Here is a 21,585-nt window from a genome sequence, read left to right on the forward strand (position 1 = left end):
TTAAAGATTACTTTCAGAAGGATGATATTAATTTCAATTACTGTACCTAAACAGATGGTCAAAGCTTCAGCCTGCTTGGAAACATTGAACACTATTTCCTTCAGCACCTGCTGGCCCAGGTACAAAGCACACAGTGTGAGCTCCTCCTCTGCAGGCAGCCCAGATAACCTCACCTGGGTTAGTGTACAGGTGACTCTCCACAGTTTTCCCAATGCTCTGCAGTTTCACAGTTTGAAGGGACTCATCCCCGTGCATGACTGTTGGCAGGCTGCCCAAGGCATCGTGAACCAAATTTGCCACTTCTCTCACATCAAAGAGCTTCAGAAGTTCTGAGTACACTGATGGGAATGAGCTGAGAAACACAGCCTAGGGTGAAAATGGACAGTCAGAACAGTTTTGACATTTATAGAATTTAATAAACTATAGAAATTTAAGTAACTCTAGAGAAATGCCTGGCTTCCAGGGTAGGTAATAGCTTTAAAATTGTTTTATTTTCAGAATTAATAGGCTCACATTCATTAACAGACTTACACTTGTGACTACTTCCTTTAAGTAATATTTAATGATTGTTAATTCCTCCCAGGACAAAGTGCAAGTTCAACTCAGAGCAAAAATATTTATTCTTTAAATACACTTTTGCCTCTATGAGAGAAAATTTTTAAAAGGATGGCAGTGTATAGCTGATATAATACAAAAAATATTCGTGTCGGTTGGGTTACTTTGTTTTAAGGTAAGTAGTATAACAGCCTCTGTATCTTCCATTTTTCAAATACTGAACATTTTTAATTTGGAGTGAGGCAGCACTGGTAGTCCTGGTTCCCTTCAACAATCTTTAAAATGGGTCAGAAAGTCATTGATGAATTTAAAAACAAAACATTGTAAAAATAAGGAGAACAATGCCAGAGGAAAGAAGCCAAAACTGACATTCCCTTCTACTACTCTACATCCTCCTGTTTGTGAAAAGTTACACACTCACACTGGTGGCAGAACAGGCTAACATGAGTTAAAAACAATTCTAAATGTGGTTATTTGTATTCTTTTGTTGTCTTTTGACTCCAGCTGCTTACATGATATGAGGTGGAAGAACTACCTTTCTAACTCTGTTCTCTCTGATGTGTCATTTTCTTGGTGGAAGAGTTTTCTACAGAAATCTGGAAAACATTAATTCTCAACAGGATCTTAACCATCTCTGTTTACAGAAACGTGGGAAGAGGATGGTATATTTATATATTTATATATTTAATATACAGTGCTGTCTCCTGTGTTTTGCCTCTACACTGCAGCAGGAGCCCATTTTTGTAGTCACAAGTGAAATAAAAATATCATGTGAGTATTAAACCATATGGTTCATCAAGACTTAAAAATTTTCTGTAAAGCATGACAACTCTGATAGTAGTCTTTTGTATGGCTCAAATTCCTTGGTAAAAACCAAAACAGATAAAATGTTTTATTTGTATCCATCAACATAATTATAATAAAATTCAGTATAAATGTCAGCTTTAGGATTATCTATTCCAAGCATATTTAGAAGGTGCTGGTATGAAAATTTCACACTGTAGGATGGAAAGTTGAAAATGTCACTTTGTTCTAGCAAAAATGCATTTTCTTTCTGAGCAGGCACACATTTTTCACACTGGATGTGGAAAATGCCAAGAAGCCATAACACTTACTTGTAGCTGGGATAAAGCACTGGTTCCTTTGCTCTCCTGGGACAGGAAGAAGCGCACTGACATAAGGAGCTCTTGAATACAGCAGCGAAATTCCTCCTCATTTTGTCCACCAGTAGCAATAGAGAATAATCTTCTTGACTGAACTATGTATTTAAAGATATATTCCTGTGCCTATAAATGCCAAAATCAGAGGTAACTCACAAAAATGAACATGCTTATCTCCAAACAGAGAACATGTAATGATTATATCATTCAAATAAAGAAAAGAATCTGAAACAGGAGGCCATTAGTTAATTGTGATAAATCTCTCTATTGGAACACCAACAAAATTTTAATTTAAAAAACCAAACCAAAACAAACAAGTAAAAACTCAACACCACTTTCTCCTCCCACCCTCCCCGCCCTCCAAAAAAAGCTTAAATTAAGTTGCAAAACTGTTGGAATGCAAATTCAAAACACTGCCCTCTCTTAGTGGCATGACACCAAAGTTCACAGCAGCATAGAAAAACACAGAAGGGTACCACATTGATACTTTATTTCCAAATTGTAGTACGTGTCCCACATGGGATAATTGTGTTGTATAACTCAGCCTGATGGCATGTTATGCTCTTCTGATAGCACAAACCAAGGCAACAAGAACAACCACAACCACCCCAATCAGCAGAATTCCCTGGTGTCAGGACTGAACCACTAAGTCAGCATTTAGATTCATGCCATGCATTACCAGTGTAACCTATATTTGATTCCTCTGCCTCATTCAGTAAGGAACATAGAGCTCCACAGACTAATGGTCAGCTTGCTGACATAAACTGACTGCACTGAAAATCTGCAGCTCCATAGAATTAGTACTACTCTTCCATCATTGATATATATTCCGCTTCATTCCCTAAGTTAAACCCACATGTACTGTATGAATACATCATTCAAATATCTAATTCAATAATGTTTATTACCTTTAGTACTTCCTGTATGTGATCATGAAGCTCCACCTCAGTGACTCGATCAATATGCCACTTCAGTACTTTTATAAGATCTCTATAATAGCACATCAGAAAGCATTACAACACAGAAGTGGGAGAAGGGTTAACTTTGCACACAAAATGCAAACCAAAAGCTGTCATATGAGAAACACTGGCAAAATAAAAAATAGATCACTAGATTTCACTGATCACCACAGACTCAATAGTACACTTAGTTTTAAGTCTGCTGAAGAGCAGCCCCTAATAGATCTCTGATGAATGGCCAATAATACCAGCACTAAGTAAACAGTAGAATGATTTTAACAAGCATACACTATTTCCTTAACCTAATGACTGATTCTTTTAGTATAGTAAAACTGTCAGTATTAAATCAGATAGAAAAAGTACAGACTTCACCTGTATGCAAGTGCTCCTGCAAAATGACTTTCAATGTAAGTGTCCATTACTGGCTTAAAGTGGTGAAACTTGCTGTCCTGCAGCAAATTTATTATATGAACCTAAGTGTGAGAGAAAAAGGAAAAAAAAAAACACTTATTTTTTTTTGTTTTACTTGGCTTTTAGCTAGTGCTAAGCATGATCACAAAATGAAACTTACCAAGCAATCAAATACTTTTGATCCATATTTTTGAGAATTTTCATCTAAAATACCAAATAAAGTGTCTAGCGTATCTTGAAGAAACTTTATGGAGAGAATAAGAGTGTTATTAACAAGATGCTTCTGTGACACAGAAATACATTTTTTCCTTCGTATCATCTAAAAGGATGAAAACATATATACCTTCACTATTTCTGAACCATCAATTTCTTTTAATTTTGAGAGGCAACCTGCAATTTTGTCTGGGTGGGTTCTCCACTTCAGAAGGTCAAGCATATCTCCTGCAAAAACAAAATGCAAGATTAAAGTTGGAAGCAAAGCAGTTTTTCATATTTTAAATTTTACTATTACAGTTCACTCAGCAAAATCTGGCATCATTAAAACAAAACACCTTCAAATTTGCTATAATATGATCTTTCCAAGAACACATTTTCATTCCATTCTGTAATTGCTCCACCAATACAAACATAAGAACGTGGTACTGGGTCACTAAAATCACTCTCCTGTGGCCACTCCATCATGCAATCTCATCCAGATACTATCTTAAATAAAGCAGTTACTTGCCCTCTCTCATCCCATTGAAGGCTGCCTTCCAGAGGTACTCTCTGAAAGCCAGAAACAATCTCCTAATTGCTACCTTGACTGTATTTGAAGCATTCATGTTTCTATGGCCTTTTAGAGCTCAAATATGATGCCTCTAAGATCCCACTTGATTAACAAGTAAAAAATCTCTTCTGGAAAATGAACTATTCTGAGCTAAAAAATACCTGAGTATGTCCAAACTTCCTCCAGTTTTAATTCCTTGTCCTTCAGCTTCCTTAACCAAAATGATAACTACATTATAGATAAGATTACATCATTTTCTACATCATTAGCAAGCTCATACATCTCTTGTAAACACCTGACATGTACATTCTAGAACTTGAGTGTCTTTTAGATAGACATATTCATGTCACCAATATGATGCTTCTCCTGTTTAGCACTAATTCAGCTCCCTGGATAAAGAAGAATCCCCAGGAGTCTCCACTAGGATATCCTGCCTTTTCCACCATTAGAGTCAATCTAATTTCTACTCTTTCTTATTAATTATTTAAATCAAAGTTACAATACTTTGCTGTATCATAGTCCCTCTCAACTGATGAGACCTTTCAACAACATATTAGCAGAAAATTGTCTCAGATTTTAGTGAAGTCACTCTTATCTCCACATCCTTCCAGTCCCTTAAAACAGATAAATCCCAGAGATTTCTTCATATCCAGTAGTATTTTCCATCTGCTCAGGAAGGAAATTCCTTTCACTATAGTACAACTTTCTGCTTCCATTTTAACTTTTACTTGCCTGTTTGAAAATTCTTATTTCTAATCTATATGTTTTCTCACGTGCTGCATTGCTGAACTGCTGCATTTCCTCCTGACAGTAAATGAAAAAATTGGAAAAGTTCATTCTGGCATTATTTGTCTTTGATAAGCTCATCTTACAGCACATCTGAATTAGTTACATGTTGATTTTTTCATCCATGGTTTCTTGTAAATACTACCAGAAAATTCATCATGGACGGATGGCCCAATGACTATATCTGCCCTTCCACATATCTTAAATGTAAGTTCTACATTTAGTAGTCTTTGAACACATGTTATTGCTTCACAGAGGTACTAAAAAGCCCACCTTGCTATAAGATTGAGAATTTCTTGTTCCATACCATTCAATATCCTAAAATAGTTTTGCAAACTTGGCTTGGTTTTTCAGCAGTTTTTCCTTGCTGAACTCAAACACATCTGCCGAGCTCCTTTCAAGCTGTATTCAGTAAAAGCTACACATATTTTTGACTGTTAAATTAAATAAATTCCAAATCTCTTTTATATTCAAGTTTACTACTGCCACGCTTCACTGACCAGCTTTCCAGAAATTCTCAGTGCCTAGTGGTTTGAAGCAGAAAACCTTAATCACCATCCAACCCTTCCACCAGTTTAAGCTACAGTCCAGCTGACCACTGCCCTGCACTGTGTCAGAAGGAGCCAGGGTTTCTGAAGAGTTCTCAGTAGCTATTAAAGTAAGAAGTTAATAGCAAGTTTTCCTCTTGGTTCAGCATCTTTTTGGCTGCTTTCTACCACGGACTGTTTTCACACTCAAGTAATACTCGAACAACACCCATGTTTGTGTCATCTCTTTCCTGGTTTGCTCCAGGGAAGTTCCTCTATCCCACAAAAAATGAAGTAAAAATTTTTACTTTATCAACACTAAAAAATCTCCACTTACATTCAGATTTTGCCATAGATGTTAATGGCAAATAACCAACATAAAATTCCACAAATATTTTGCTGCCTTAATTGCTTTTGATGGACACAGACAGTTTTGATGCATTTATGTGTTATATTTTTGCTTTACTTCAAGCTGCGTTGCATGGAAAAAAGACATCTTTGAATTGCACTGAATGTTGAAGAGTCCCACACATGTATCAGAGACACATCCCAAAGATCAAGGACAAAATAGAGCTCTTATTATTCTTTCTGGCAGGAACTTTTAAGGAACAAGATTTACAAATCCAGTGAACTACGTTTGTCTTTCAGATAATTAAATGTCCTTCCACACTTTAAGCCTCAGCTCAAGCTGACGAGTAGCAAGATTAGCTCAAGCTAAAAGTTCAGAGCAGGAAAAACACTTCTTTACAGGTTTGCTGGAGGAACTTGGTAGAAAATGGTTAACACTCAATATTAGGGATTTGTTGGGGGATTTAAAAAGAAAAAGAAAGCAAATGTAAGACACTCACTTCAAAGGATTTATTTCAAGGGAAGTGCTAAGGAGGAAAGACATTCTAAGATAACATTAGCAAATAGCCCAAGCATAAATGACATGAATAGAAAATCTGACGTGAATCACAAGGGGAACGGATAGCAGTGTGTAATGTAGTAAGAGACGTGAGAATATAAAACTGTTCCCAGAATAGGCCCACTAGGAAATCATAGTTTTGGAAAAGGGAAAAAGTCACTGGTGATGAGTAATTTTGCTGAAGAACAAAAATATTTCCAATGCATTATCTTCAAAATAATCAAGGCCTGTATATTTAAAACAGACTACACCTGACCTGTTATCCCTACCAAATAAAACACGTCCACTCTCAAAGCATGTAATTTAAATCCAAAGAGCTACATTTAATTGAAAGTTTAGAATCATGAGTTTAAGGAAGTGGTTTGGGATGATTTTCCATCTCTCTCACATAAGTCCTGAGACATCAGAAATCGACTTGTTATGACACTACTACACTTCAGGAGGAAAAGACTGAATTTCAGAACTGGCAGTCAGCATGTCTCTTCCAACAGGCTGCTTCTGTGGTCACCAACACTTCCTCCATAACTACAGTTATTTGGAAAGCTGCCCAGTGCTATTTGTGTTTTATTGATTTTGTGTTTTATTGATTCACTGTTTTTTTTTTTTTTTGGTTTTTTTGTTTGTTTTTTTTTTTTTTTTTAATGCAGCTAGAAGGATTTCACCTCCGCCATGCTGTATGGTGTGTTTGTTGCTCTGCTGCTGAACAGCTGCTGACCAGGGATGTCCCAATCAGTGCTGAGAAACAAGTGGATGCCAACAGCTAAAATATTCAGACTTACTGGAAGGACCCTGACTCTCTTGCAGCCAACAATCCCTGCTATATGTCAAACACAAAGACTGTTTTGGTAACTACTCAGTAGAAAAATACTGTGCTCTCAATCACTCTTTTGGGGTTTTATAGAGTAATGAAAAATAACTACCCATCTAAGAATATAATAGAAAAAAGCTAGTATACTTTTTGCTAATATTAACTGATTAGCTATCCAGGATCAAAAGGAAAAGAGAAGGAAAAACTAAATAGCAGAAAGATTAGATAAGGACGCGTTCTCAGCCATGATGAACGCACAGACTCCCCTGGTTAGAAGGTCTCTAAAAATCGTTTGGAAATAATCCTAATAACCCCTCCAAAGTGCCCAGGGTAAGGAAGTTATGGATCCCAACAATTAGGAGTCAGCCTCCATCCCCCAGTCCCCATAATTTTAATATGCATGAGAGCTGATGGCATGTGGGAACAATCAATGAGAGAATGACAGCTGAGTAAAATTTCCCAGCAAGTGAGTAAAGCTGCAGCCTAATTCAGTCACACCCTTTACAAGTCTGGGTTTGGGGTCCTTCCCCACCCCATAGCCAGACAACAGAATAATTTTTAAATCATTTTCAGACTGAACATTGTTGTTTGTAAACAACGGGTGAATCTCTGAGACATTCAGAAAAAATCTCCAAACTTAAAAACAAATTAAAAAATAACCAGCAATTTTCAAAAATACCAATACAAATGCTTACTAAAAAAATTAAATACACAGATCTTTTTAATCCTGTGGTTTTTAATACATAAGCTACATTCTCTCAGGGATAACTGAAGTAATGCTCACATGACCAAATATCCACATGCTTTGCTCTATGTTCATTTTCTGAGCATGCAATAGATTTTGGCAAATTTTTGTTTAAAAGAATGGGGATTTGGAAACTCACCAAGATGAACTTCCCAAAGAAGATCCTTGGAGAAAATATGAGCCTGTCTATTGAAAATATTTCCACCCTCTGAAGTACTGCTGAAATAATTGTTAACTCTTTCAGAGCTGAAAAGGGGATCAATATTATTCAGATATTCTACACCCTCTTACTCAGAATATGGTTAAAAATAGGAGGAAATTTTATGCCCTATGTCACACATCTACTTAAAATAAGTACAAAATAACTTCTGTACTGTACATAAAAATTATTACTAGAACCCCAGACAACAGGGAACTATTTATCAGTGAGACACTTGTAAGTTCCAGGCAGCACTTTTATGCATGTGTAAGTACCAGTAGATTAATGTAATTTCCTAAATCAAGGCCTTTAACTGAAGCAAATTTAGTCTCTGATTCCCTATTAGCTACCTTTGGGAAAATCTTTCATTGAGTAACTTCATTACTAAGGTAACTGCTATGAAAATACAAAACAGGTGTGTGCAAGGAAACAAGCCACTTACTGGTTGCACACAGTTTTATTTTGGACACTTGGTATTAAAGGGTGAAAATTAAGAGCACTATTTCAACTTAAAAAGCTGCTCTAGTTTTTGTTAAACATCTTTAACCAATTTGCAGGCAGTTAGCAATTCTACCATCATACACACAAGATGAATAAAGTCACAGATATTCACACACAAGAGAGATCAAAGAATCAATATATAATTGTGAGTCTATCAAAGAATGGTCAGAAACACATTACCAAGGAAATACACAATATTTAGAAATTTTTGGAAAACTGTTCCACAGTTTTTTTGTTTTAGTTACTGGTAGATCAGTTATGGCAGGTAAACAAGAACCTCAAGAACTTAATACATAACACTGGTTAAAAACTTTACACAGAGCACTGGTAGAGTGTGTAAACACATGTATTTAAATCTGCTGCTCCTTATAGCCAGTGTATAAACTGTTTTAAGTAATAATAAATGTTTGTTGGCTTGAAGAGAAACAAAAAAGCAATATATGCCTAATTAGAAACAAACTGCTACAGCCGAAAGCTGACGATAAGTATTTCATAAAAAATCTACAACAAACAGATTAAGAGGTTTTATAAAGCAGCTGGGTTTTGATAGCTGATTCCAGAAGTGCTGCATTTGATTCCAATATCATGATCATCTAAAAAGCATTCTTGAACTACTTAAAAACAGTGGTTCATCATGATCCATTTGTTTCCATCTGGATATAAAAAAATTATGAAGAAAACCAGTTCACAAAATAGAACATAAGCTATTTTTGAGTACATCCATGCTTGCTTGGCATGGAAAAGACTGACTATGACACTCATTTCAGCTCATCATGTTTTAAATAATCAACATATCCTACCATTTTGTGTGAGTTTGGTGGAGCAGAGAAAGGATGTAATCCAGAAGGACTCCTTAGTGGATTTTACTGCTTGGCTGTTGTTTCCTAGGGATATTCCCTTTGAAAAGGGGAGTTTGAGGTAGCGACCAGAATCCTGAAGGTTTGCATTTTCTTCACACTGTGGAAACAAACCAGTTAAAATAACTGTACTGCACAAAACAATTGACCAAATCTCTAAATTATATGAATCATTGTTTCTCTGTCAGAAACTGAAGAATTTCCAATTTGCCTGTTGCAACTTTGGTTTTAGAACATAGCATTCAAATTTAACAAATTTGCACAGGTTACATTAAATTAATAGCTACAAATTTTCATGCTGAAATCTAAACTTTATCTGGGAGCACATAAAATCTGCTGAACAAAGTGACAGTTCTCATATGTGGAAAGAGAATTCCACAAAATTAAAATAACTTACTGTTGTGAAATTCATTGTAACACAATGTGATATAATAGTAAGACTTAGGAAAACCAATGCACTGAAACACATACCTAGATTCAATTGCAGTTTATATCAGGAAGGTGAATATTAAACAATCAGCAATGGATATTTTAATGGTGACAAGATTATAATTTATTTGATAATCAATACAGACTTTCTCAACTTAATGTCTCTGGACATTTAAAGTAGGTTCCAGTGGAATCATTACTGCTAATGACTGCTAATTCAAATTACCTTGTGTACAATTAGTTCATGGGTGCCATCTGGCAGTGTCCTCCCATTTTCCTGCATCAGGGGCACGAAAGAAAAGCCAAACAACTTCTTCTCACCCTTTTCTTTTGCTGAAATGCATGTATAAATAGCAGCAGTTAATAGTATACTTTTTAGACAAAATAAATGTATAAATGCAACATAGGAAAGTACACTGGAGCTGCAGCTAGTCAGATGAAGATTATCTTGAATTGCTGTTCCAATTTGCACATCATCTCCTTTTTTATCTCACTTTAAATCAGAAGGGAGTATTCTGAAATAATTTAGTATACATTAATAACAAATAATGTAAGCCACCAAGTATGCAAGCTTAGCAACATATAGAAGTTTATCCTCCTCTGTGGAACCTTTCTTTCATGCCTTGGAATGCAGAATGTGGAACCAGTCAGCAGTTTTTACCTCAAAATCATCTCTAAAATGTTTCATAATGTTTTAAAGTTTTTAGAATTTTGTTAGCAAAAAAAGCATTACAGAGAAAGCTCATGCAGCTGTCTTTTCCCTGAGGTGTTATGGAAACTCATGTGCTGACTGCAGCCCTAATGGGGAGGGCCAGCAGAAGTCATGAGCAGCACTCACTGGAGCAGTGCCGGAATTCACAGCGGATGTGAGCGCCTCGGAACTTATCCACGGGAATGGGAAGCTTCAGCAGCTCAGCCCACCTGGGGCCGTTGTTGTGGTAAAGCACAAAAGAATGGTACTCGCTGGCTGGTGGCTCTCCAGAGCCAAATGAGATAAAATCCTAGTGAAGGAAAAACATGATTAAGGATAGATCAATTCACTGGTAAAATGACATCAAGGACTGCTCTTCCAAGGAACACTATTTAATGTCTACATTCATAACATAAATGCCAAATGTGGTACAATGTTCAGTATCTTATAACCCTCAAAAAAGGCAGCACTGTTTTTTATACTTGCAATTAGAAAATTAGAAACAGCAAGAATCATTCACATAATTTAGAGCAGAAGTGTTTATCAGGGTGTATTGGGTGATCAGGGAGGTTTAAGCAACACACGTGTTGTGGATTCCCATGACACAACACAGTCCTGCCAATGTTATGCCCCAGCAACAAAGAATGGAACTGAGACCAGGATAGCCCAGCTCAAGATCTTCAATCATCTGGAATAAGCCTGCAACCCCAGCACTATCAGTGGTATGTCCCAGGATTAGAAAATAAATGTGGATTCTGTGATCAGGAGGAAGCAAAGTGTTGGCTGCCTTTACACCACCCATGATGGACTCCCCATAGCAAGGCAGACAAATGGATTTGTCTAAAGTCCTGACTTGGGGATATCTATTAATTCTCTGTGGGAAAGGTAAGGTGCAGCTTTTACAATTATAATCTCAATATCATGTTTATGTTTAACATACACACACACTTATGTTTATATATATAAAATGGGTCTACACTGGATGCCATGGATCAATAAGCACAATTTCACTTCAGATACAAAAGCACACAATTTGAGCCACGCTTTCTTCATTTTGTTACCCCACAAACCATGAAATCATGCAGAATATATGAAAATACTACTTCCAAATTTAAAACAAAACAAAAGCCATATAGAAATATGTGAGGAAAAGTTTGAATGCGAACAGAAATCTTTCTGGTATAATAAAATGTTGAGAAACAGTCATCTATTAATAATTAAAATTTAAACCATTGCCTGTTTGTAAGCCATCACCAGCCTCATGCAATAAAATTTGAAGATGAAAAGGAATATTAATTTCTTTTTTTTACTGATACATGGTGCTGACTTCTGCAGTAAGAATCCCTAATTTATTAAAATCAGACACAAAATTCACAATTATCAAGAAGTTATTCTGTGTAACATGAAAAATTGCATATTTCTAAGAAGAATTTTTAGGAAATAAAAAATTTTCCCAAACTTGATCTTGCTTCAACATTTTCCAACATTTTAATGGAATCATCAGTTATTTAGTTGGCAATTTTACAGGTTTATCCCAATCATGTAATTCATCACAGAAATAAAACAAACATATATTAAGGTTTAATAATATAGACATTTTATAAATGTTTTAAGCAAAGTGGAAACACTTTGAATACCTAAAGACAGCAAAAGATAAATATGTCCTTTCCAAAGCATTTTTGTATTCTTCAATCAGTGCCACAAAAGAGGATTTACACGTGAAAAAGTGTATCAAAATTAACTATAGCAAGGAAAAACATAAAACAAGGATACCTTTAAAATTTGACCACTGCTGTCCACCACATGCATTGTCACTTCCACATTTCTGGCCACACTTTTCCCTCCTTTCTCAAATTCTCCTCTTTCTACAGTGATATATAAATCATTCCTCATTTCACCTATTAAAAAAGCAAATACTGAACAATGTGTCCAAAATTCAGTCCAACTTGCTAAATTTTGCTTTCAGTACTTCAGTAGATTTTCATGATATCTTACAAAGGACAGTGCTGCATCCACAATTTATCCGCATTTTTGGATTTTAAACAATAATTGTTCTCATAAACCAAGAAAAGCAAAAGATCTTCATCCCTCTCAAAACCCAAAGATTATTTGCCATACTAAACCAGTTCTAGGGGCTTCTACTCACCTGTTGAATCTGTTTGGTCTTTTCATTGGCTCCTCGAGCCATACTGCAGCCAGTGTCTAGCTCCACCTCACTTAATTCTTCTTCTAATCTAAGGCAATATTAATGTATTTCCTTTCATCAGTAATTGTTACAGATCTCTGTTTAATTGATTACGACTTTTCTCCTGCTTAATCTTAACAGGAAATGTATTATTTTGAAAAAGGGAAAACCAAGAGCTGGTGTTCATTCCATTAGAAGGGCAGTCTTCCCGGATTATGAGCATTACAATTTGTAATCTAAAAAAATCTCAATATATTTTACATTAATAGGGTGTTCCAAAGCTTTTGAGGGAAAAGTTTGCATGTACAAGGACTGCTAGCACATCTAAATTTAAATTCTTTGCACGTTCATGCAGTATCACACTAAGTAGTCTGTCAGAACACAAACAGATCATATGGACCAGATCAATAGTAATTTTATTTTAGCTTCAGTTGACACAAATTGCAAAGTTTGATGAAAAGAGGAAAGAGTGGTTGCAGTGGGGACCTGGCAGGGGTAAAAGCAGTACTGGTAGCGACTCAAGTGCCATAGTAGGGAAACCCCTGTTCTGTTTAAAGATGCTGAACCTATTTGTGAAGAGTGCAAACAAATCCAACTCTTGAACAAAGTTACCAGAACTACTTTGAAGCAAATGGACATTCCTTGTGAAAGGCAGAACAATGAAGGATGAACAGCATCATAATGAGAAGAATTTTCTAAAATTCTTATTTCTGGACTTTGTTGAAACAGAAACTGAGATTATATGTTTTCATCTAGAGAAATGCAAGTTTAGTGAAAAGGGAATTTCATCTTTTAATAAGGCAGATTTTCACTCAGCACTGCTGAAAGTGTGATAGTTTGGTATATTTATAGGTGTGCCACTTGGAAGGCAACCATGGGATGTGTACTTGTATTGTGGGTAAAATTAATTATAATATATGTAACATAAATAATTAATGCATGTTCAATTTCTAACTGCATTTTAATTTGCAAGTAGAATTTGACATGCTTGAACTTTCCATAATACTCTCATGTTTCACATTCCTTACATTTTAATGCAACTCTCTAGTAATTTTTAAGTAACAGAAACAATGATCTTGCTATAGTTAATCTAATATTTTCATAATATTATTACATCACTGGATGCAAAATAATTAAATGATTCCTCCAAAGCACAATCTAAATGATAAAAAGATTTAAAGAAGAAATTGCCATATCACAGATGCCTCAAGACCCATGCCCACAAACAAGGGGGGAAATCTGCCATTGTATTACCTTATTATCAGTAACCTGCTGAAACAATCATGGGCAGAGGCTACAATACAGCTAGACAGAATCAACAGAACAAATACAAATAGTATTCACTTAAGAGTGTCTGAAGTCAAGGATGAAAGAACTGGATTACTAATAAGTGAGAGCAACCACCAGATCAGGCTCTGGTTCCTGGTGGGAAACAGGTTTAAAATAAGCAAAAGGTGATGGTTATTCAGGTGATGGCCTTGTAAGAAAAAGAAACCAAAAAACCCCAACACCAAACAGAAAAGCAATCTCAAAACAAAACCCAAACACAAACCCAAAGCTTTCCAAAGGATGTTATGATGTAAGTAACGTAAAATGATGAAAGGAAAAGATGGAGAAATTGTGAAAAAAAATCAGCTACAGGATATGAAAATGGCAATCATAAGGACTCAGGAAATCCCTTGAGTTGAAAATAGCTGGAGGCTGGGAGACCATCAGGGGGTAATTACCATACTCTTCGGTGCATACTCAGCTTTTACAAAAATGCCATTTTTCCACCTTCCTTAACAAAAATTCTCACTCCAAAAATTGAAATTGTCTGTTTAAATTAAGTTAGGGCATTAGTTTACGGTTCCACTTCCCATAAAAAACATTCAAAATTCTCTATAAAGCATTCAAACATCAGCACATTGCTGAATATATCTATATTCCTTTAACTGATCTTTCTTATTTAGGGTAACTATAATTACACATTTGATTATAAGAATATGCATCATTTTTCTATGGGATCTTTGCCTTCACCAGTCAACCAGACAGATTAAATCAACTCCTTGTCACTAAGGTAGTCAATTACAACCATAAGTAGCACTGAAAGGCCAAGTCCAGCTGAATATCAGAGTTCTGAGGTAGACTTTGGTGAGTACAAAAGGTATCTTCAGCTGAACTTATCTGCATGACTGAAATAAATCTTACAGGTGTATGTGTACTGAGACTTTACAGTGTTACACTTCACCAAATGTGAGGAATCAACACAGAAATAGGAAGGGCACATTTCAAACAGCACAGTACATCAGATTTTAATTACTGGTTGAAACATACCTACAGAATTAAATCTCTATCAGACAGAGGCTTTAGATGAGATTTAACAAGCAACACACTAATTCCAGCCCATTTCTGTGTTGAGAAATACAGTGTCTCCTTCTCCAAGCTTGTCTCAGAGAAAACATCCAACGGCTGTTTTCAGCATGAAGTTTGGTACAGGAATAAGCAACTGAAAACAATATTAAAAAATGTGCTCAGCTTTTGAAGTGAAAAACCTACCTCCACCTATAATGATACTGAGTGGTACCAAAGATCTAGAGCACTTGAAAGTATTTGTTTCAAAACAAAGGGCAGCTCATTTCTCCCTGCTCTGATGGAGCATTTCCATTCCCTGGCCCCTGTTATTACAGGTCACTTTCACCTGTTTGAATTTAGGGCATCCAGACTGTGAAATGAACACGCAGAGAGCAATAATCGGTTAGTAACATTCTTAGCCAGAGTCAAATCCCACATTAAATCAGCTTTGTCTAGGACTGTCAGCTTTCTGGGTAAGAAATGACTATCAAATAATGAATCACACACGTTTAAAATCAATAAACATTTTCTGTGAAGCTAAACCATCTAAGTCTCCTTAGAAGTCAAAGATACTTCATGTAGGTTATGAACTGAGTCAGCAGATGCTGGAGAAAAGCAAATTAAAGAAGTCTTTTGTAGCATTTCTGTGTTATTTGAATGATTTCACTGCTTAAAAAGCTGTTTATCTTGGTAAAGCTACTTTCTAGACATTATTTCAAGAAAAAAATGAGGTTAACATGTTACAACCAGCATAGGTAAGACAGAGGATTGTTGTACATTGGGTGTGAGATGGTAAACAACAAAGAAGACATAAAAAAGTTGGTGTTGGTCCCTATGAGAGTGGGAAGTAATAAGCTGTTTTTGGAAAAAACAGAACTGTGAGGACCAAGGAGTGTATCTAGGGAAGTTGTTTGTTCATCTGACAATCATGCAATTGAATGTGTTGAAAAGGGTTATATTCTGTCCTAATTACAGAAGTGACCCAATAAGCCCAACACTTTGGGACTTAGTTAGCACCCTATGATTTCACCTTTTCACCAAAAGCAGGCTGACAAATTCCTACAAGAGCTTCTAGTATTAAGTGAGGGTTAAAGCCATATGGAAACGGAATTTTCACAGAATTTAACAACGACAACAAAGTCAAGCTGCAGTGGTGTGAATACAGACATAACATGCACAAGCTTTCAGAGCACATTCTGCATGGACAGCCACTCTGGCATGTGAATTTAATTGTAAATGAAATGTGTTGAATTGAAATGTCTGAGTTGCTAAATAGAAATTTGTACAGCACAGCACTGGCAGTACCTGCCTCATCATATGGTCCTGCCAATACATTGCAGTTTTAATCTGGCAAAATTATCTTGAAAAGACTCTCCATGGGCTAAGAGAGGAAGAGCTCCAAACCCCTCCTGTCCCAGCTGTAGGGGCTTACCCGGTACATTATAGCTCAAAAATTCTGACCTATGAAGCAAAAGCTTCATGACTTCAATCCAACTAGCAATGAATTGTACCAGGGCAGAATGGGGGCGAGGGACAGACACCTGATCAGCATCAATTACATGCAAAATCTAATATTAGGAACAGGAGGAAAGGCCAATTAAAGTCAAAAACAACCACAAGAGGACTGATGGAGGATGCAGTGAATAGGGTCAGCCTTTCTTAACCTGCAAACTACAAACTATAACTATTAAATAAGCAGTAAAGAGAAAAGAGCCAGGAGTAATTTCCAGGCTGGAGATGACAATGTGTGCTCAGGGACCTATTATGGTCACTGCAGAGTTTTATTATGGGATGCCTCTGCAGCCTCCCTTTCCTTCATAGGTTGGAGGCTCCATCATCACTATCAAGGACCTGTGTACAAGCTCTGGTCCCCTGCTGCTCCCAAGTTGGACCTGCATGTAAACTGCCCCCAGCTCAGAGAGGTTTAACTGCACCCACAGAATCTCAGGTGGCAGGAACAACACAGGTAATCACTAGTCAGGACAAAGTCAGATCAGTACAAGCCTCAGGAGAGCCTTTGTATGAATCCATCATTTGCACTGTTATTTTTATAGAAGCATTTGCACCTAACCTAAGCATCAAAGCAATGATTTTTCATTACAAAATTGCTTTTAAACTTACACTGACAAACCTGTGAGTTGCAGCTGCAACACGGGTATTATAACAAGACTTTTCTTGTATTTCAAACCTATTTAGAACTGCAAAATCTCTTGTAGCATATTAATATGAAACAAGGTTTTCAAGCAGAAGATAGCTGTCAAAGATCAAAGGTAGTGTCTTCGTTAGAAACAGGAGTTTAGTTTGCCAGTTATCCTCAAAAAGCTTTCTAGTGAAATAAATTTCAATTTTATTATTTAGTAGGGTAACAAAACACAGCATGAGTGTATTTGAACAAGCATCTCTGATAGGTACTGCTGTACTGACAACAGCCAATAATTTAAAAATAAGTACACAGACCTCACTAGGAGCTTTTGTTTGGAACTGCTTTTTTGAAAGCTTTGCTCAGAACTGTAGGACCTTTAGAATCATGAATTGCAGAAGAGCAAAAAAACCTAATTTCATTTAAAGGAAGTTCCTGTTCATCTATGTAAAATAGGGGCTAATGAGATGCTTTATACTCTAAATATATCTTGAACAGCTCTTAAAATTTTTCAGTTGTAGGGACTGAAGATCTCTGGCTGTGGCACAGACAAAATGGTACTAACCCAGAATGTAAACCTTGTGGATGAAAACATTCTAGAAAAAAGATCCTTAGAATACTTTGTAGAATGAGAAAAAGAGTTGTGTAGCAACTGCCAGTGGGAGGATATAAAAAAAAAAAAAAAAAAAAAGCAGCAGAAGATGATTTAAACTTTTAACTTGAGGAGAGTGCTAAGGAAGCTTAGTAAAGTTTTCTGTCTTGCTAATCCCCTTCTGGCAGTTGAATGTTGATGATTTCATAGTCCAACTTCCATGCAATGAGCTGGGACATCTTCAACTAGAGCAGGTTGCTCAGAGCCCTCTCCAATTTTTCTTAAATCTTGCCAGGGATAAGACAGCTACACTCTCTCTGGGCACCCTGTGTTGGCATTCCTACCTTTAAAAAAAAAATATGATGCAATGTTTCCTTTTTTACAGTCACTGGATATTTTCCTACAGAGGGAGGAACTTTGCTCCCTTCAGTCCCTGCCTTGAGATCCCCAGATTTGAGAGGTTGAGAAAAGAGACTTACAGTGAAGACTGAGGCAAAAATATTGCTGAGTACCTCAGCCTTTTCTTCTCATCTGCTGAGACCAGTTTAGCAGTCATGCTGATCACAAGGCGTATGCTTTTATTTTCTTTTCTGGCTGAAATACCTACAGAAGTTCTTATTTTTCTTTGCATTCCCTTGCTGATTTCAGCTCCAACTTTGCCTTAGCCGTCCTGACCCCATCACTACACAACTGGGCAATATTTCAATATTTTTTCCAGCACACCTATTAATACTTTCACTGCTTCTACATTTTCTTGTTGTCCTTTAGTTTGACCAGCAGGTCTTCACTCAACTATTCTTTTTTCTTCCCTTCCTGATTTCTTACACATTTAATTTAAAAACAAAAATTAATTAAAAAAAATCAAGGTAAGCAATCTAGGATCATTTATAAAAATTGTAATAGAGAAGAATGTTATCTGAGAGAAGGGCATTCTTAAGGACAGCAGCTTAGTAGGACACACAGGCATGCTGCATTTCACAAAGAATTTCATCACTGTAGGAAATGAAATCCCATTACTGAAACAATTTCCTTTTTGTTTTGCCTTTTAGAAGATACTGAAAGACTGACTGGCTGCTTATCAGGGAATATATTCAGCACTTTCAAAAAGGGGGGCAAATCTCATTGACATGCTTGAAGCTGCCAGTGAACACGTTTGAGTTTTAAAGACTGTGACAGCCACCAGTCAGCTGTCTGTTCAGCGCTTTTTCCCCACTGAGCAGACCTTCACTTCTCCATCACTGAGGTAAAAAACAACCAAGCAAGTTTTGCACACATTCAAAATATTTATAAGTAATATACACACATGACTCACGAATGAGAAAAGCTTTTATTTAGTGCTTAAATACATACATACAAAGAAAAACTCAAACTGAGACCCTCTGGGTGACATTTGACAAAGAATATTTTGGGGCAGGTTGTATGTCTGTATTTAAGTATATTATAGGGAAGAGGCAGAAAAAATTAAGGCAATTTCTACTATTTATATACTAGCAGCTACTTTATATATTATGACTAGTATTCTTGTTTATGTATGGGAAACTTAATTAAAACAACTCTGCATATGTTAGGATTTTAGGAGCATTGGTCACTTTGGTAACATCTCTGCCTTTTTATTATTGAATTAAGTAGACTTGGACATTTAAATCAGAGATGAATAAACTGATTTTTTTAGTACTTTCCTCAGTTACTTTCATTTTTTAATAAAACATTATCTGCATTTTCAGCTTTACTACAGAAACACTCAACAAACTCTAAGACACACTCACCAGAAAACATCTGATTAAGCAAACAAAATGCCCTTTACAAGGAATTCTCAAATACTTGCTTGTACATTTACCACATAATACCCAATTGTTCCGTGACTTTTTTTTCTCTTCCTTCTATCAATGAAATGTAAAACAAGCTGCTTTAAACAAGCAAGGAATAAAAAAATTGCAAACTTTTTTCAACAGAAAACTTTGACTTGTTGACTTTGTCAAACTTCAGAATAAGGAAAATATTTCCAACACAACTGTGAAAGACTGTTTGCTTTAACAGAGCTAAAACATTCATTTGTTAGTTTGCCAGTGTTCCTTACCCAATTTATAAAAAAAAAACTTCCAAGCCATAACTGTACTTGCATACACCTCCCATGCATCACTGCTACTTATTCTATACTCAGTAGAAAGCCAGCCTATTCTTCAAATACCATAAACTGCAGAAGACTCTTTTCCCTATTCTTCATTTCCAGCAATTTTAAATCAAGGGAAGTACAATTAAATTCTGGCTTGTCTTCCCTTTCCACAGTTTTCTTCTATTTTTCCCTTTAGTTTCTAATGAACCAAAAAAATAAGATAGAGGAGTAGAAAGGAGAAGAAAAACAATATACAAGTTCCTTACACTTGTCTAATGAAATGCATCATACCCTTCTTTTCTCCAGTGACTTGTATAAATGTTAATTCCTTCAACAGATAGGATTAAAGTTTTTAAATAGTATTAAAATAGGATTTGAAAAGCAGAGGATATTCCTCCTAGAGTACTACAATTTTGTGAAAGGTCAAAATGCAGGGTTTGTCTTTACTCCACCATATTGCTCAAACATATTTTGTGTAACTAATATATCCAGTGGCAGAAGTTAAATTTTAACTGTTTGGACTTCATATAGTATAAAGAAAAGTTTGGGAAAATTCACTCCATTGCTAAAGGAAGAAAAATGTTGAAGTGTGTCAGATATAGATTTCTTCTCCTAGAATCTACAGCTCTTTACTAACTCCAAGCTCACTGGCAGATACAGACACTTACCATGATGAAGACAACATATTCTATAGCTTCCTTTATGTGGAGGCCTGAATATATGTATTGTTATAACAGCAATAAGAATACAACAACTGGTGACCCCGACGTGATGAAGAACACGCGGCCAAACATCGAGAGAAGGTATGGAACCCCCCGGACAGCCGAGAGCTGTGGCAGCCTGAGAGCTGGGACTGTATGTGTATTGTAATTGTGTAATTGCTAAAAGAAAAGGGGGGAAATGTGGAGGCCTGAATATATGTATTGTTATAACAGCAATGAGAATACAACAACTGAAATGTAGTGAGAGTTCTATGTATTAGATAAGTGGGTCCTAGCTATTCTAAATCAGTCACAGCTGCGAAGTCCTTAGTTGGGCAGCAGTTGTGGCTTGTAAAGATAGCTGGGATAAAAGGGGTGGGTCAAGAGCCCAGGAGGAGCCCCTGAGAAGACACACGAAGGACTGTGCTGCAGAGAAGAACAGCTTGGTAGAGCATGGGACTTGAGAAATACGAATACAACAAGAATACAACATCAATATGGAGAGAGTCCCTGTAAGATCTATGTATTAGATAAAGTGGGTCCTTATGGAGAGAGTCCCTGTAAGATCTATGTTTGGGTCCTAGTTACTCCAAACGAGCCACAGCTGCAAAGTCCTTAGTTGGGCAGCAGCTGTGGCTCGTGATGGTAACTGGAATAAATAGGGGTGGGTCGAGAGCCCAGGACGAGCCCCTGAGAAGACGCATGGAGAACTGTGCTGCAGAGGGGAACAGCTTGGTACACTATGGGACTTGAGAAATATGAAGACAACATGAATACAACACCTTTACATTTTTGCAGAATCTTTTTTCTATGCTTTGAAAGAATGACTGTCTCTAGTCAAAAATCACATAATTGATAATGAATGTTATCACAAAGATAGCATTTTTTGAGACCATTTGTATAAAAAGACAAAGATTCTATTTCTAGCTTTATTTTAAAAAGCTTCTGAAAATAGTAAGAAAGGTTGGTGTGTACTTGGACATGAAAAGGCCTTTTAATAATCCAGATGAAAGCACGATTAGTACATTCAGTAGCTTTGAAGGACAGGATCTGATGAGATTTAACTGGTCAGCAAAAGGACATCTAATGAAGTTAAAAGGTGACAAACATAAAGCAATGCAGAGTGATAGGAAAAAAATTCAGTTACTTTTCTTGAATTAAGCAAATGAAAGCTTAACATAGGAAACTTAAAAGCACAGCAATATCCCAGGCACCTCAT

General features: G+C 36.3%; 1 protein-coding gene across 4 annotated transcripts in view; it reads right to left on the reverse strand.

Annotated features, from left to right (window-relative positions):
• Window positions 1-21,585, reverse strand: part of DOCK4 (dedicator of cytokinesis 4) — a 223,059-nt gene that overhangs the window by 69,125 nt on the left and 132,349 nt on the right. For all 4 annotated transcript variants that reach the window (XM_063155266.1, XM_063155267.1, XM_063155265.1 and 1 more), the window contains 10 exons: window positions 12,075-12,199; window positions 10,449-10,611; window positions 9,837-9,943; window positions 9,125-9,281; window positions 3,429-3,526; window positions 3,246-3,329; window positions 3,047-3,147; window positions 2,624-2,705; window positions 1,671-1,841; window positions 174-366 (listed from right to left, as the gene is read on the reverse strand). In XM_063155266.1, coding sequence (XP_063011336.1) covers window positions 174-366; window positions 1,671-1,841; window positions 2,624-2,705; window positions 3,047-3,147; window positions 3,246-3,329; window positions 3,429-3,526; window positions 9,125-9,281; window positions 9,837-9,943; window positions 10,449-10,611; window positions 12,075-12,199 — 1,281 coding nt within the window. The remainder of the gene's footprint in view (window positions 1-173; window positions 367-1,670; window positions 1,842-2,623; window positions 2,706-3,046; window positions 3,148-3,245; window positions 3,330-3,428; window positions 3,527-9,124; window positions 9,282-9,836; window positions 9,944-10,448; window positions 10,612-12,074; window positions 12,200-21,585) is intronic.

Source organism: Melospiza melodia, chromosome 4 (assembly GCF_035770615.1).
Source record: "Melospiza melodia melodia isolate bMelMel2 chromosome 4, bMelMel2.pri, whole genome shotgun sequence".
Classification (NCBI taxonomy): Eukaryota; Metazoa; Chordata; class Aves; order Passeriformes; family Passerellidae; genus Melospiza; species Melospiza melodia.